This window comes from Aegilops tauschii, chromosome 4 (assembly GCF_002575655.3).
Source record: "Aegilops tauschii subsp. strangulata cultivar AL8/78 chromosome 4, Aet v6.0, whole genome shotgun sequence".
In the NCBI taxonomy this organism is placed as follows: Eukaryota; Viridiplantae; Streptophyta; class Magnoliopsida; order Poales; family Poaceae; genus Aegilops; species Aegilops tauschii.
The window spans coordinates 8887825-8904598 of NC_053038.3; the positions used below are offsets into that span (position 1 = coordinate 8887825).

General features: G+C 43.8%; 1 protein-coding gene across 1 annotated transcript; it reads left to right on the forward strand.

The window, feature by feature from the left end:
• Positions 1-212: 212 nt before the first annotated feature.
• On the forward strand, positions 213-6771 carry LOC120963187 (uncharacterized). Its single transcript, XM_040387762.1, has 5 exons — positions 213-222; positions 337-543; positions 5694-5974; positions 6058-6213; positions 6340-6771. The coding sequence occupies exons 1-5, from the start codon at positions 213-215 to the stop codon at positions 6769-6771; spliced, it is 1086 nt and encodes a 361-aa protein (XP_040243696.1).
• The last annotated feature ends 10003 nt before the right edge of the window (positions 6772-16774 follow it).

The window sequence follows — 16774 nt, forward strand, 5'->3', positions numbered from 1 at the left end:
CTACCGGCCTCTCCCTGCTGCTTACTGCCGCCCTCTCCCCGTTGGAGATTGCTTGCTGCCGCCCTCTGGACGCGTCTTCGAGGTTGCTTGGCTCCGCCATGTCGACAAGCTCGGCCAGGTCATCGCTCGGCGGCCGTTCGGTTGTGGTGCCGCTCATCAGATGCCCTTCTTGCCGACTCGCATGAAGTTTTATTTCTCGAGCACGGAGAAGCATGACGACGGGTGGGTCTTCTACAGGTGTCATGTCGGTGTAAGTGGAGTGCATCCCTAGTTCTTCCTTTTGGTCGATTTTTGTGGAACTTGTCATGGTGATTGTTCGTTTCTTTTGATATTTAGGACCATTTCTGGCATTGGGAGTTGGATACGTTGCCTACCTGCTGGATAAGCAGTTTCTCGTTGGCAATGAAGCCGTAGATGCATTAGGAGCTGCAGAGGATAGGAGGGAAGAGCTGATGCGAGCAAGGAGTCGAAGATTTGCAGGTGCAGTTGATGAAAGCCCTATGCTTCCAGGCATTGAAGATGGAATTCATGGAAGATTTGCAGGTAGCATGAGCAAGCAGCAAGCATAGGCACTCCTAGGGTTAGGCAATGAAACGTTGGTGATGATGAAGGCACCGATGGCGACAATCATTGTACTTGCAGTACTTGTAGCTATGTTACTGGTGAAGAAGTGATGGAGTTGATGCAGTGCTTGCAGCTATTTCACTGGTGCTTTGTGTTGTTAGATATGTCAGTGGCAATGCCTAGTTTGTTTAGGATATGAACTGGTAGTATGTGGTACTGTTGTCAGTGGCAAGTGACAATCTTTTGCGTTGTATGTGATGCTATTGCGCTATGTAATGCAAGTGATAATCTTTTAATGCAAATGAAAGTTAATGGATCATCTTGCTGTCATATGAAGTTATCCTTTTTATGTTATCATATTTGGCTTGTGTGTGTACATTGCAAAGCTAGATGATGTTGTCAATTTCGGCACAATATATTGATGTATGCTGCCAAATTGTAGAGGACAAATTTGACAAGGAAATATGAATTAGTATGATGCTTCTAGAACATTGGTGTGCATTTTGCCAAGAAAATAAGTATGCATCTGCTGCGAAATTGAAGAGGACAATGGTGAGAAGAATGTTGTTCATAGATATGAGTATGCATATGTTGTCAAATTTGCCAAGAAAATAAGAATGCATCTGCTGCCAAATTGAAGAGGACAAATTTGACCATTGTCATATCCAGGGCATTGTCATAACCAGAGCATTAAGCATTGTCATAACTAGGGCATTAAGTACCTTCTAGTACTGATTACAAAATGAGCAACAATTGATCCATACTCATGTGTCTACATCATTATGGATCAATGGCAACATTTTCCTACATTACCATTGAGTACATACTGCATTGGAGCAAAATGACTACATTGGATACTACATGGATGTTCTGTTGACCTTCTAATGCATCACTATCTCATCACCTGAAGATATCAAACATGGATATTCTGCTGGCCTTCTTATGCTGCCTTGCCTCATCACCTTATTGTTGTTGTGAATCAACATGTCTTTTACCCATTGCAATAGATAGCAGCCTAAGCTCCTCCTTTCTTTGTGCTGCAGCAGCCTCTTTCTCTGCTTTCTTCTCTGCTTTTTTTGTTACAGCAGCTTCTTTCTCTGCTAGCTTCTTGGCAGCTTCTTGTTCTTTTTTAGCCTTCTTCTCAGCCTCTTTCCTTGCTTTGTACTCAGAAGCTACAGTTCTCTTAACCTCCAAAATAATCGGCCTTGTCTCTGTTTAAGCCTGCTTTTTATTGCTGCTTCTTCTTTCCTCTACTCTCTGTTCTGAGCAGCTGCCTGACTCTTCCTCCCTGCCTCTGCTGGCTTCTTCTCCTCTTGCTTATGTCTCTTCCTGGAAGCTTCTTGTTCCTTCTTTTCCTGTTCTTCTCTCCTTGCTGCAAGTATAGCAATTTTCTTATCTTCTAAGTCTTTGTCTCTTTGCTTTTTTTAAGGCAAGCAACTTCTTGACCATCTCTCGTTACTGATTGGTGCTTGTGCTCCCTTGGTTTTGATTCACCAATAGTTGGGCAACAGAAATGAATGTAGACTCTGGAACAGGTCCTTGTGCAATCACTCTTTTATAAGGGTAGTAGCAATCCCATTGATTCGTTCCTTCTAAGAAAACCTATTGTTTTCAAAACTTTCACTAGAATATGCTTATTCTTGCATATTATAGAAGTGCATTTTTCGTGCAAACTGTGTGCATTTTTTTCATTATTTGTTTCTATTTTCTTTATTCTTAAAGGGTAATCCCAGTACCAGCAATTCATTTCTTAGGTAAACTTCATTATTTTGTTTTTTATTTTATTTTCATTTTAGTTTCTTTCTTTTTTAAGGGTAATGCAACGCTACTAATTTATTACTTGTTTGAAAAAAAAAATCTTTTTTATGAAAGTTTCACTATTACATTCTTATTTTTGCATATTATAAAAAAGCACATTTTTTGTGTACATTGTGTGCAAATTTTGTCATTTTTTTATTCTCTTTCTGCTTAAAGAGTAATGCAATTGTCATTAGTTCATTCCTATCAACACCATTCTTAGATTTATTGGCTCCAAAGATTCTTTTCTGCGAAAATTTCACTATTACATTCTTATTCTTGCATATCTTAAAAAAGCACATTCTTTCTGTAAATTATGTGCAAATTTTGTTATTAATTGTTTTTATTCTCTCTTTCTTCTTAAAGGGAATGCAATTGCCACTAATTTGTTCCTGTCATCACCATTCTTAAAGTTCTTGGTTTTTTGTTCATCTATTCTTTAGGTGTATAATAGGGTTATTATTGCATATTATAAAAATGTGTATTTTCCATGTAAATTGTGTGCAAGTTTTTGTCAGTTTCTTTCTTGTTTAAGGGTAACCAATGCCACTAATTCACTATTATTTAGAAAAGTTCATTGTTTGGTTTTTAGTCTTTATTTCAATTTTAATATGGGGGGGGGGGGAGAATAAGGGTGGAGAAAGAAGCCACCTAGGCCTTTGGATCTAGATTAAATGGTGAAGAATGATTTTATTGAAGCAAAAATAATAATTCAAATGCCCAAGACATCGTCGCCCCATTTTTCATTTTCTTTCATATTTTAGGTAATATAAATACCCTTATAATTCATTTTTCCTTAAATAATGTTTTTTTGTATTTTTAGTTTTAATTCTGCTAGATCCGCATGACAGAAATAGTCGATGTTGGGCATGCCGTGCATGTGATGTTTCTCTGTGTATTGTGCATGTGGGCTTTTTTGCGTGCCATGTGGGCGATTGTGCATGCTTTATGTGGTGTGTCGTATGCATGTGTGTGCTCAGGCGTCACATCCTCTTGCTGGTGAAGGGAAGGCACGAGCCCGAGTGGAATACGTGGGGTTACAAGATGCTAAAAAGTGTGACTAGCCCAAAAATGAAATTCAGTTGATCGTGGCCTAGCTGGTCCCATTTTTTATTCTTTTAGAAATACCCCTATACCGTCAGCTCAAAATGTTCTCAACTTATATGTTTGCACCTTCCAACCTTTTGTACCTCTTCTATTAGTCCCCTTGCATATGATTCCTAGCTTGGTCCCTACCTATCCGCATGCGGCAAATACCAGGATATGCACTCATGACTACAAGAAAACTCAGATACTACAACGCATATCCCCGTGACGATGGCTGAAACCATCATTAAAAATGCCTAATGCTTGACTTTTGTACCTAATGTCACTGCTTACCACGGACCCGTGACTTACTGCGGATCTGGGACGGACACGTAATCATTGCCATCATGCATTAATCAAAGAGAATGTCACTGAATCGTGTCCACCATATGGTGCCTCTTGGCTACTAAATTCTATGATAGTTTGGTATTTTGCACGACGAATATAGTAGGGTCATATGAAACTGCAATTGTGTGGCGCTCGTATTTTTTCATGTAATATATCTAATCATGAGAACATGGATAAGTGAGTAGTGGGACCTATGTGTCAATGTTCCAAGAATCTGTACCTTTTTTTGAACTTTTGCACGCGTGTATATATATTTTAGACCAACATGTATGTATAGGTTGAAGCGCAGCACAGCCTACGGCCTAGTAAAGCCCATTGAACAGAGCGGCCTTATTTTTCTTCATCACAACCTGCAGCCTAGCAAACCTAGAATAACGACGTCTCCTATTTACCGCGTAGGTTGACACTTGTCGACCAAACGCGCACCGGGAACTCCTATCTGCCACATTTTTTGGCAAATAGACTCGCGACGCAACATACATAGCGTCGCAAACACGCATTGGGAGATCTTGCCTGCCGCATTTTGCGTCTCATAGACTCTCGATGCGCACATACGAAACCTTGTTGTTCGACCCATTTTCTGGCACTGTACGAGCAACAAATCGCAAAATGCGTACGATGAAGAGGGATTGGAACTCCTGACCTCGCGCACCAAGACACTGAAACCATGACCTTTTGTAACCAAGTGAGCAGCACGAAGTTTTTAAGAAATGTAAGCAGCGGCAGAGTTGAACATTTCTTGAAAATTTTGAATATGTTTTTTTTTGTGAAAAATGATTATTTTTATAAAACATCAATATTTTCTAAATTATGAATAAAATTTTCAAACTAAACTAGTTTTTAAATTTCTGAATAATTTTCGACCCTGTGAACAATTTTGAAATTCTGAACAACACGAACATTTTCCTGAAAACACAAACATTTTCTGAATCTGAGAACTATTTTTTAAACAAAAACATTTTCTGAAATCAACAAACAAATTTTTTGAAAATGCAAACATTTTTTGAAATCCCTGAACATTTTTGAAAATACGAACTTTTTTAAACTTGTGGACATGTGTGTATATGTTTTTTTTTAGATCAGCATGTATGTATAGGTGGAAGCACAACACAGACCATAGCCAGCAAAACGCCCTTTTCAAAGATTTTTCTACGTGGGCTGAAGCACAGCTCAGCCAGCGGCCTAGTTAAGCCACCTAAACACAGCGGCCTTTCTTTTGTTCAGCACAGCCCGCAGCCTAGCAATTTTTACGGAAATAGATTTTTTTTCTGAATTTATGTCCAAAATTTAAAAACGGAACATCTTGGAAATTCTGGAGACATTTTTAAAAATGCGAACATTTTATGAAATTCCCAAACTTTTGTAGAAAACACTAAAAATTGTATTTGTGAAATAGATGTTGAAACGAAACTTACATAATTTAAAAAATGTGACCAAAATTTTGAATTCCAAAAAATGGATCTCAAAAGAAGAAAAAGAAAAGCAGTCCTTCCCGGATTACAATCAGAATCAGGCCCTCTTTCGAATTACAGTCTCCCAATTTCCATCTGCTGCGCGACACGACACACCCTTGGCGCAGAGCCGGGCGGACACCAATCTTCGGAAGAGACCAATTCTTCGTGAGCCTTCAGCAGCTTCCATGCATCCTACAATTAATTGAAATTGTTACACATAAAACCGAGATTACAAGGTGGACAGGCTGAAGAGAAATCACAACAAACATTATAATTGCTGAATCTGAGGACACAATCTCAATACTATTACTCGTCTATGTAAAACTTAAGAGCAGGTAAGGGCATGCAAAGGAACACTATGCGCTAATGGCATAATCGCATCAACCACATTGATAGCCAGCACAAGAGTATAAGGTACAACAACATTAGATATTTGTTTACCAGAAAGTAGCACCCTGCAAGTTGAACACGCTAATCTCAGTGAGCTCTGTATCGTATATTGTCGTCTCGAGCAAGTTAAGCTGAACTGGCTCCCTCGACTCACACACATAGTCTTTGACGATTGGATAGATTTCCAAGATCCACTGGTTCTTGGTTATGTTCCATTGCTCGAGTCTGTAAGCCTCACAAATGTTGCCCTTGGTTACAACAAGATGGTCAAGTTAAGTAGGTTTCTTGGCAGTTCCTCTCCACGAGTTCTGAAGTTGGGGTTTAGGTCCGAAAAGGTAACTCAAGATTGTTGCTTTCCTAGCTGTGGCTTCACTTCTTCTCTGCTCTGCTCATCTTATCATGTGTATATTATTTGCAGATTTGGGTGCAGCCAGAATGTCCAACGCAAGATCTGGCATCTGTGTTCCGCCAACTAAGGTTTGTGAACCTTGTTAAACTTCCTGAAGGGTATGATCTCACCTGGACAATGTTTATTCTTGAAGCTGCACCCTTACTGAAGGAGCTATACATGACAGTATGTGCTTTCCTAAAGTTCTCTTTTAGCCACATGTGCTTAATATTAGTTTTTCATGGTTTTCTTACCAGGTATATATGTCTAAAGACAGTTTATTTTTATCTTTGTCCTATTGCTGAGATGCAGGTCTGGGATGATTTGTGTTCAATGGAAATGGATGAGGAGAAGAGAAAAAAGGAATCGTATAGTGAGAACAAGGGTGTAGAGTGGAGCGCGGCTGCAGCTGATTTCCAACACCACAGTTTGGTCACACTCGTCATCTTTGGCTTTGAATCTGAAGATTATGCTGTTAATTATGTCAGACGTGTTATGGTGGCGGCGGTCAATCTAGAGGATGTGTTCCTCTATAGTAGGTTGGAGTTGGAGTGTGGCGACTGCCAGGACAAGAAGCCCACCAGGTTCGCCTGGACTAAAAGGCAGAAGATTTCACTGAAGAAGAGAATCACCGCGGGGGTTGAGTCGTTTGCCATAATCCACTCCAACAAGACGATAAGGGCTGGCCATCAAGCAAAAAAGCTTTACCCAGAGTGCTCACACTTTGACGCTAAAAGTGGTTGATTTAACAGTGAACTGTATTATCAACAGTGGTTGCTTTGAACTTTTGGAAGTGTTTGTTAGTACTTTGGTTATTAACAGTTCTCATTTTATTTTTGTCCGTCTGAACTGCATTATCTGTTCTGTTATGATGAAAGGATGATGAGTACTAGATGATTGAATTCTTATAAAGTTAGAGGAAACATTTTGGCCATGAATGTGTCATTGGTAGTTTCAAAACAAGAAACATGAATAGCATGACTTATCTAGCTAAACTACTGTATTTACAATGACTAGTAGAAGGCCCACAATGCATAAGAATGAATTTGTCTTCATAAAATTTATCCATCTGAATAGTCTGGACTACCTTAAATACATACCATATATGAAGGAGACAATAATCCTAGACGCACGGACCCTTACGAGAGTTTTAGAAAATCTCCTTCTAACTAATCTTTCTCCCCTGATTTTCAGCTGGGGTTGCCCCATCCTTCCCTGATCTTAAATCCTGTTGGTCCACAGTCGATAGTCCGTTGAACCCGTAAAAGAACTTCCCGTAGATGTAGCATTACTCTGGAGGAGAAATATGGTTGTCCAGACTATCCGACTCTTATCACCAACACGTGGTCTTAACACAAAACACCCCACCACACAATGCACTCTCTTTTTTCTGCCGGGCCCTCCCCTTACTACTCGTTTTCATGCCATAGCGAGACATTTCTTTTTTTGTTGGAACCCTTTTCCTTTAAAAACATGTCTAACATGTAACATTAGGATCGTCGTGCATGTCATGTGACTTTTTTTATGGTAGATAACTTTTCTTCTTCCTACTATCTCTGCCATTGAAGCCCCCTTCTCCAATAAAAAATAATACATTTTTAATAGAAGGATAAACATATTGCGCCATAAAGCAAATGCAATCAGTGCATGTCATGTGACCTTGTCGTCTTTTATGGTAGATAACTTTTCTTCTACTCACTGTCTCTGCCTTGGAACCCCCCTTCTCTAATAAAAAATAATACATTTTTCATAGCGGGATAAACGTATTGCGCCATGAAGCAAGTGCAATCAGTACATGCACACCGATATGTTCTCTGTATCAAAAATTTACTGGATTTTTTTTGCAAAATCCATCATATCTCCACATCTCGACTCAATTTTTTCAGATTCGTCGCGACTAATATTACAACCACTACCGTGACATCTCGTCCCTCTTGAATCCTTGTCGATAGCTACCGTCTTGTCCTCCTCAAATCCTTGTTGCTAGCAATCTTGGCATTGCACGGTCGTAATGGTCGCTGCTAAGAATTATGACGCACACAGCAGGTCTTGTGGTGGTGTGTCTGATACAACTGCAGAGTGTCCATTTGTGTTTGTGCTTCTGTTAGGCAAGTCTGGTCAGTATGCATGTAAGATGTTGTGACGCCCGGATAATTAAGCTACAGTAATCCCTCGTTAACGATGCCACGTCACCCCGTTACTGTTGATAAACTCTCGATGGTTCAGAACCGAAACAAATTCAAAATTTAAATAAAAGCAAACAACAAAAGTTTTCAGATGTTAAAACTAAAATGTTCGGATCGTGACAAATATTGCGTAGGTAGTTATGGTGAAGAAACAACATTTTTATAAAAAGTTTAAATGCACTTAAATGATTAAAACAGTAGCTAAAACTATTAAATAAATGCCTTTGATATTTTATAAAATCATAAACTATTTTATCTTGAGGTAAAACTTTTTAGGGTAGTGGGTTGTTTTGGAACACTAATTTGGAGCTATTGTCATGTTTTACTGAACTAAGAATAAAGTGTAACTAAAATAAAACAGAAAAGGAAAAAGAACTAAAACTAAAACAAACAAAAAAAAGAAAAGGAAAAACAACTGCCCCCCTGACTGGGCCTTGGCCCAGTTGGCCGTGTGGCCGAGCGGCCTGCCGGCCCAACCCCCCCGCGCCCCTGGCCTACTAGGTCCCCCACCAGTAAACCCTAGCCGTAACCCCCCACTTCCCCACTCCCTCGTCTCCCTCCTGGCGCCGCCCCCCCCCCTCCCGCACGCACGCGACACACACAACACACACACCATCGCCGCCACCCTGGGCTCTGGAGCACCCGCGCTCGAGCCCCGCACCATCCAGCGACCCGGCGGCCGTGGATGAGCCGCCCGCCGGCGACGACCTCCGCCACCTCGCCTCCCCGCGTCGGCCTCGACAACCCCGGCCCGAGCCACCACCCGTGGCCCCATCACCGGACCGCCGCCGCCCGGAGCTGACCTCGCCTGACGCTGCCCCGCCGTCGCCGCGTCCCCGTCCTCCTCCCCGTCGGACTGCGTCCGCCTCCCCGACACGGCGACGACGCCTCGTCCCCATCCTCCTCCACAACGGTCGCCCCCGAGCCTCGCCGCCCCGCTTCTCTCCAACGCCGGTGAGGCCACCTCCGGCCTCTAGTCCCTTCTCCCTTCCCCGCGCCGTACCCGCCCGCTGCCCGCCTCGCATCGCCCCACCGCTCCTGTTCCGGTAGCCGCCCGTGCCGCCGCGGATGTCGACTCCGCCGTCGACGCCGGCCAAGTCCGGCCGCCCCGGGACCACCGGTCGACGTGGTCGACCCCTAGCTACCCATCGGTCCCCTTCGCGCATCGAACCGACGCCCGTAGCGCAAGCCCCGGCGGGTTCCCGCGTTGCTGCCATTGCCGGCGCACTGTAACTCCTCGCCGGTGTTAACCACGATGACGTGGACGTCATTAACCCCCCTAACCAAATCCCTAACAGCCACTGACATCGGACCCCACAGTCCTAATTAATCTCATCGGTTTTGTTTAAAAGTCTGTTAAACAAATCACTCATTGACACTCGGGCCCCACTGGGCCCTTTGACCAGTCAAACTACTGACTAGGACTAGCCCAGTCAATGGTAGGTGGGACCCCGTGGCCCACTTTGACCAGTCAACAGGGACCAGTCAACTGCTGACTGAGCAGTCAACTGGGACCCACTGTCATCCTCACATACAAATAGCTGGGTACACTCTCTGTGTACCCGTAGCAATTTAACATTTAATTTCGAATTAAAACAATTTAGAAAATGTTTTAAAACTTTAAATATTAATAATAAATAATAAAAATAATAAATTAAATTAATAAAAATAAATAATTAAAATAATAATAAATAAATAAATAATAAAGATAATTAATTAACTTAATTAATCCTGTTAAGTTAAACTAATTAAACTTAATTAACCTAATAACTAGTTAACCTAATTAATCACTGTTAATTAGCTAAACAGTCCCTGACAGGTGGGACCCATCTGTCAGGTTGACCAGGTCAACGGTCAATGTTGACTGCTGATGTCAGCATGACATCATGCCGATGTCATAAATCCAAATTTCGAATTAAATTAAATAATTAATTAAATTCCAGAAATTAATAAAATCTTTAGAAAATCATATCTTTTAATCCGTAACTCGGATTAAAATATTTTCAACATGAAAGTTGCTCAGAATGACGAGACGAATCCGGATACGCAGTCCGTTCGTCCACCACACCTCCCTAACCTATCGAACTCGCAACTTGCCCCCTCCGGTCCGTCTGTCCGAAAACGCGAAACATCGGGAATACTTTCCCGGATGTTCCCCCCTTCGCCGGTACCACCTACTGTCGCGTTAGGACACCCCCTAGCACTGCTCATTGTCATGTCACGCATCGTCATGCTTATGTTTGCATTATATTTACTGTTTCCTCCCCCTCTTCTCTCCGGTAGACTACGAGACCGACACTGCTGCTGCCCAGTTCGACTACGGAGTTGACGACCCCTCCTACTTGCCAGAGCAACCAGGCAAGCCCCCCCCCTTGATCACCAGATATCGCCTATTCTTCTCTATACTGCTTGCATTAGAGTAGTGTAGCATGTTACTGCTTTCCTATATCCTATCCTGATGCATAGCCTATCCTTGCTACTACTGTTGTTACCTTTACCTGCAATCCTACATGCTTAGTATAGGATGCTAGTTTTCCATCAGTGGCCCTACATTCTTGTCCGTCTGCTGTGCTATACTATCGGGCCGTGATCACTTGGGCGGTGATCACGGGTATATACTTATATACTATATACATGACACATGTGGTGGCTAAAGTCGGGTCGGCTCGTAGGAGTACCCGCAAGTGGATCTTTGTGGCGGAGCGACAGGGCAGGTTGAGACCGCCTAGGTGAGAGGTGGGCCTGGCCCTGGTCGGCGTTCGCGGATACTTAACACGCTTAACGAGATCTTGGTATTTGATCTGAGTCTGGCCATTTGGTCTATACGCACTAGCCATCTACGCGGGAGTAGTTATGGGTATCCCGGCGTCGTGGTATCAGCCGAAGCCTTCTTGACGTTAGCGACTGAGTGGCGCGCGCCGGATTGGACTGGAACGCCACTAGACTAGGTCTGCTTCCGGCCGCGTACGCAACGTGCAGGTGTGCATAGGGCGATGAGCCCAGACCCCTGCGCGCTTAGGATTAGACCGGCGTGCTGACCGCTCTGTTGTGCTTAGGTGGGGCTACGACGCGTTGATCTTACGAGGCCGGGCATGACCCAGAAAAGTGTGTCCGGCCAAATGGGATCGAGCGTGTTGGGTTATGTGGTGCACCCCTGCAGGGAAGTTTATCTATTCGAATAGCCGTGTCCCTCGCTAAAAGGACGACCCGGAGTTGTACCTTGACCTTATGACAACTAGAACTGGATACTGAATAAAATACACCCTTCCAAGTGCCAGATACAACCCGGTGATCACTCTCTAACAGGGCGACGAGGAGGGGATCGCCGGGTAGGATTATGCTATGCGATGCTACTTGGAGGACTTCAATCTTCTCTCTTCTACATGCTGCAAGATGGAGGCTGCCAGAAGCGTAGTCTTCGACAGGATTAGCTATCCCCCTCTTATTCTGGCATTCTGCAGTTCAGTCCACTGATATGGCCCTTTACACATATACACATGCATATGTAGTGTAGCTCCTTGCTTGCGAGTACTTTGGATGAGTACTCACGGTTGCTTTTCTCCCTCTTTTCCCCTTTCTATACCTGATTGTCGCAACCAGATGCTGGAGTCCAGGAGCTAGAGATCCCGAGGATGATTCTACATGGAGTTCGGCTTCGAGGAGTAGTTAGGAGGTCCCGGGCAGGAGGCCTTGCCTTTTCGATCGTTGCTACTTTGTGCTAGCCTTCTTAAGGCACACTTGTTTAACTTATGTCTGTACTCAGATATTGTTGCTTCCGCTGACTCGTCTGTGATCGAGCACTTGTATTCGAGCCCTCGAGGCCCCTGGCTTGTATTATAATGCTTGTATGACTTTTTGTTTTAGAGTTGTGTTGTGATATCTTCCCGTGAGTCCCTGATCTTGATCGTACACATTTGCGTGCATGATTAGTGTACGGTCAAATCGGGGGCGTCACAAGTTGGTATTAGAGCCGACTGCCTGTAGGAATCCCCCTTTCCAACTCCTTGGCCGAAGTCGAGTCTAGACATTTCAAAAACTTTTACTAACATGGCTGTGTGTCTTACGGGCCCACATCGCCATTGGGTGGTATTAGGATCTTTTACTCCCTTCCTATACTCTGGGACTCTGATCTCTCTTCTATTCGGGTTAAATGATTTTACTAAATCTAACATTAGGATCTCGTTATCACTTTCACCCGGAGAGCCCCTTATTACTGATGATCGTCTGCTGCACGTGAAGACCCTGAAGATACTCTCCGCTGATAACCCGAGAACTTGTGTTTATCGCTTTTGCAATTCCCTTTCATCGATAAACTCCTATGGATAACCACGTATACTCGCCACTCATACAATGTTTCCCAGTTGATCTTGTTATTACAAGATACCCCGAAATTCTCTTTGCTGCTCCGAGAATCTTTTGAGCTTACTGCCTTGCTGTTCTTTGCCACATGAATACCACTACGGATAATTTCTCGCACTTACCGAGTATCCGGTCATCCCCAGTTGATTCAAGTATTCCACAATAGTCTTCAAAATACTATTCGATCTTTCGAAAATCCTCAGGAGCCTATTGCTCTTGAAATTCTTGTTTGCTTGCATTATGGTTAATCCCATAAGTCCCGTAATCTTATTGGCATCTCTTGTCATTATCATTTTGAGTCCGTTGATTCAATTTGTTGCGATGCTCGCAATCCTCAATCATATCCTAGAATTCATTCTTCCGGCTCAGACGACATTTTAAACGTGAGCTGGATCTCGACCTATCAAATTGCCATCGATTGTACCCCTAAGCCTACTCAACTTATCCATCCTTGATCGGAGCGTTGCTTCTGACCCCATGATTTGGAAATCATAATTCTTTTGCATTTGAACTTTGAGTTAGTCAGTTGCTTCTATAATCAGATCTCCTTGCATTCTCCTTCCTCTGGTTGAGTACCGATGCTCACATCAGATCCCTTGTGGACCATCGGTTCCTTTGTTGGATTTTATCCGACAGTGTCCTTCATAATGAATAACCTTGTGAGCCTTTCCATGGGTATATAATGCCTTTGGTAAATTGTATCATCTATTTTTGAACAATGCTCTTCTTTCGAGCTTGTAATATTTAGTCCGAAGTTTGTGGTATATGTTCCTAAGATGCCTTGATGGGTTGAACCTATACCTTCCCTAAAAAAAACCGTATGAACCCGAAGGTTTTCACAAGCCATACCCTTCTGGTATTTTACCAGATAATTTTCTACCATACAACTTCATCGAACGCGAGAAGTGAATGAAAGGTTATGCATTGAAGAAGTGGGAGTCGACCTTGAACTTTGCGTTCATGCCCATGGACCCGATGAAGATCTTATCATTAAAGCTTTTCTTAAATTAAATTGTTCCATTGGTATAAGTTCATCTTATATCTAGGATCTGGCCTTTTTCAATCATGGTTCCGACCATGTTCTCTTTTAAATACCATTTCTCATACAAGTTGAGCACTTGTCTTCTGCAGAGCAATACCCTAGTCCAGCCTCTACCTTGATCTGTCGTCGAGTATTACCCCCTGGCATCTCGAGATTATCATGGAACTACATAACTTCTTATGAGTTCTTCATCAAGTGCTACATTCTCACTGATTCCAATTTTCCACGGGCTCTGAGTTATTAGTCACTCGAGAACACCGACAAGTGAATCGATTCCGCACTCCGATTCAATAACTCTAAGTAATTCTTGTTGCTTACGAGTTTAATAATCCTTCAAGTCATTACTAGCCTTATCGGCTATATCCTTATCGTGAAAACTTTTTAACTGTGCTACCCGGTCCTTCCCGGAACACAACTTTCGATGATGAGCTAAGCTTACGTCGATCTTCCTCGTCATATTAGTTCGCCTTGAACAACAAGCTTGATTTCAAGTTTGTGCCGTACCCTTGGTTCCATTAACCTATCGCTTTCATCATTCCTCTGACTCGATGTCATCGCCGATAGATTACATCTTCATGAAATCTCTCGACAAATGTGTCGTGATCAGCACCAACATTTTGAGCTCTTCCAGGATATCAGTCGAAATTCAGGATGAGAAATACCATCCTTGCCCCTCGATGATTTGTGTTATCATCGGCAACGTTATTGCCCCCCCCCACTCCAATTCAGACTTGATCATGATATGGAGCTCTTTCCTATCTAGCTTATGTTATGTTCTACATTGAAGTGTGACTGTCCTTCATGTCAAGGATATTGTGAGAATTTCTCCACCTCTTGAGAATTCTTGATATAGTAATACTTCTCGCCATCTCCATTTGTTTTATGATCCCCATGTTGTTTCTAACCTGAATACCGACAATTGAACTATGATGTGCGACTTCAAAACTTCTAGCAACCCTATTGCTTTGAAGTTAATGGTCGATATTTCATTCTTAGACCATTGGTTATCGAATCACCATTCTAACATTGATCATTCTACCTAAGCCCATATTCGGGTGCACCTAACAACCAATGTTTAACTGTGTATGTTTTCCTCGAGCATACATCATTAAGTCATTCGATCTAGCTAATGTTATCTCCTTGTTCACATAGTGGTGGAAATCCATCTTTTGGAAATCTCAATGGATTGTCGCTGAGTCAATCAGTCACCTCCTCACCTCTCCTTGATGAAATGAACCCTTGTTCGGAACTCGCTTCCATAGTTCATCTCCCGAGAATCTTCGATGTCGTTTCGACAATTTGTGTTGCACCTTTCTTCTCAGGCATCCTGAGTCTGAGTTATCCTGACACCAATCAGATCTGAATCTCGGTCAGATATGATGGTTGGAACATATTTCCAAGAGTTATAACATTGGCCTATTTATGACCCGGTTGTTGGAAATATGCCCTAGAGGCAATAATAAATGGTTATTATTATATTTCTTTGTTCATGATAATAGTCTATTATTCATGCTATAATTGTATTGTCCGGAAATCATAATACATGTGTGAATACATAGACCACAAAGTGTCCCTAGTAAGCCTCTAGTTGACTAGCTCGTTGATCAACAGATAGTCATGGTTTCCTGGCTATGGACATTGGATGTCATTGATAACGGGATCACATCATTAGGAGAATGATGTGATGGACAAGACCCAATCCTAAGCATAGCATAAAAGATCGTGTAGTTTCGTTTGCTAGAGCTTGTCCAATGTCAAGTATCTTTTCCTTAGACCATGAGATCGTGCAACTCCCGGATACCGTAGGAGTGCTTTGGGTGTGCCAAACGTCACAACGTAACTGGGTGACTATAAAGGTGCACTACGGGTATCTCCGAAAGTGTCTGTTGGGTTGGCACGGATCGAGACTGGGATTTGTCACTCCGTGTGACGGAGAGGTATCTCTGGGCCCGCTCGGTAATGCATCATCACAAAGAGCTCAATGTGACTAAGGCGTTAGTCACGGGATCATGCATTGCGGTACGAGTAAAGAGACTTGCCGGTAACGAGATTGAACAAGGTATTGGGATACCGACGATCGAATCTCGGGCAAGTAACATACCGATTGACAAAGGGAATTGCATACGGATTGATTGAATCCTCGACACCGTGGTTCATCCGATGAGATCATCGTGGAACATGTGGGAGCCAACATGGGTATCCAGATCCCGCTGTTGGTTATTGACCGGAGAGGCGTCTCGGTCATGTCTGCATGCCTCCCGAACCCGTAGGGTCTACACACTTAAGGTCCGGTGACGCTAGGGTTGTAGAGATATATGTATGCGGAAACCCGAAAGTTGTTCGGAGTCCCGGATGAGATCCCGGATGTCACGAGAGGTTCTAGAATGGTCCGGAGGTGAAGAATTATATATAGGAAGTCCAGTTTCGGCCACCGGGAAAGTTTCGGGGGTTATCGGTATTGTACCGGGACCACCGGAAGGGTCCCGGGGGTCCACCGGGTGGGGCCACCTGTCCCGGAGGGCCCCGTGGGCTGAAAGTGGAAGGGAACCAGCCCCTAGTGGGCTGGGGCGCCCCCCTTGGGCCTCCCCCCATGCGCCTAGGGTTGGGAACCCTAGGGGGGGAGTTCCCCCTTGCCTTGGGGGGCAAGGCAACCCCTTCCCCCCCTTGTGGCCGCCCCCCCCCCCCCCTTGAGATCTCATCTCTTGGGGCCGGCGCCCCCCAGGGGCCTATATAAAGGGGGGAGGGAGGGCAGAAAACAACAGCCTTGGGCGCCTCCCTCCTCCCCTGCAACACCTCTCTCTCTCGTAGTAGCTCGGCGAAGCCCTGCACGAGACCCGCTACATCCACCACCACGCCGTCGTGCTGCTGGATCTCCATCAACCTCTCCTTCCCCCTTGCTGGATCAAGGAGGAGGAGACGTCGCTGCACCGTACGTGTGTTGAACGCGGAGGTGCCATCCGTTCGGCACTCGGTCGTCGGTGATTTGGATCACGGCGAGTACGACTCCGTCATCCACGTTCATTGGAACGCTTCCGCTCGCGATCTACAAGGGTATGTAGATGCACTCCCTTCCCCTCGTTGCTAGTACACTCCATAGATGCATCTTGGTGAACGTAGGAAAATTTTAAAATTATGCTACGATTCCCAACAGTGGTATCAG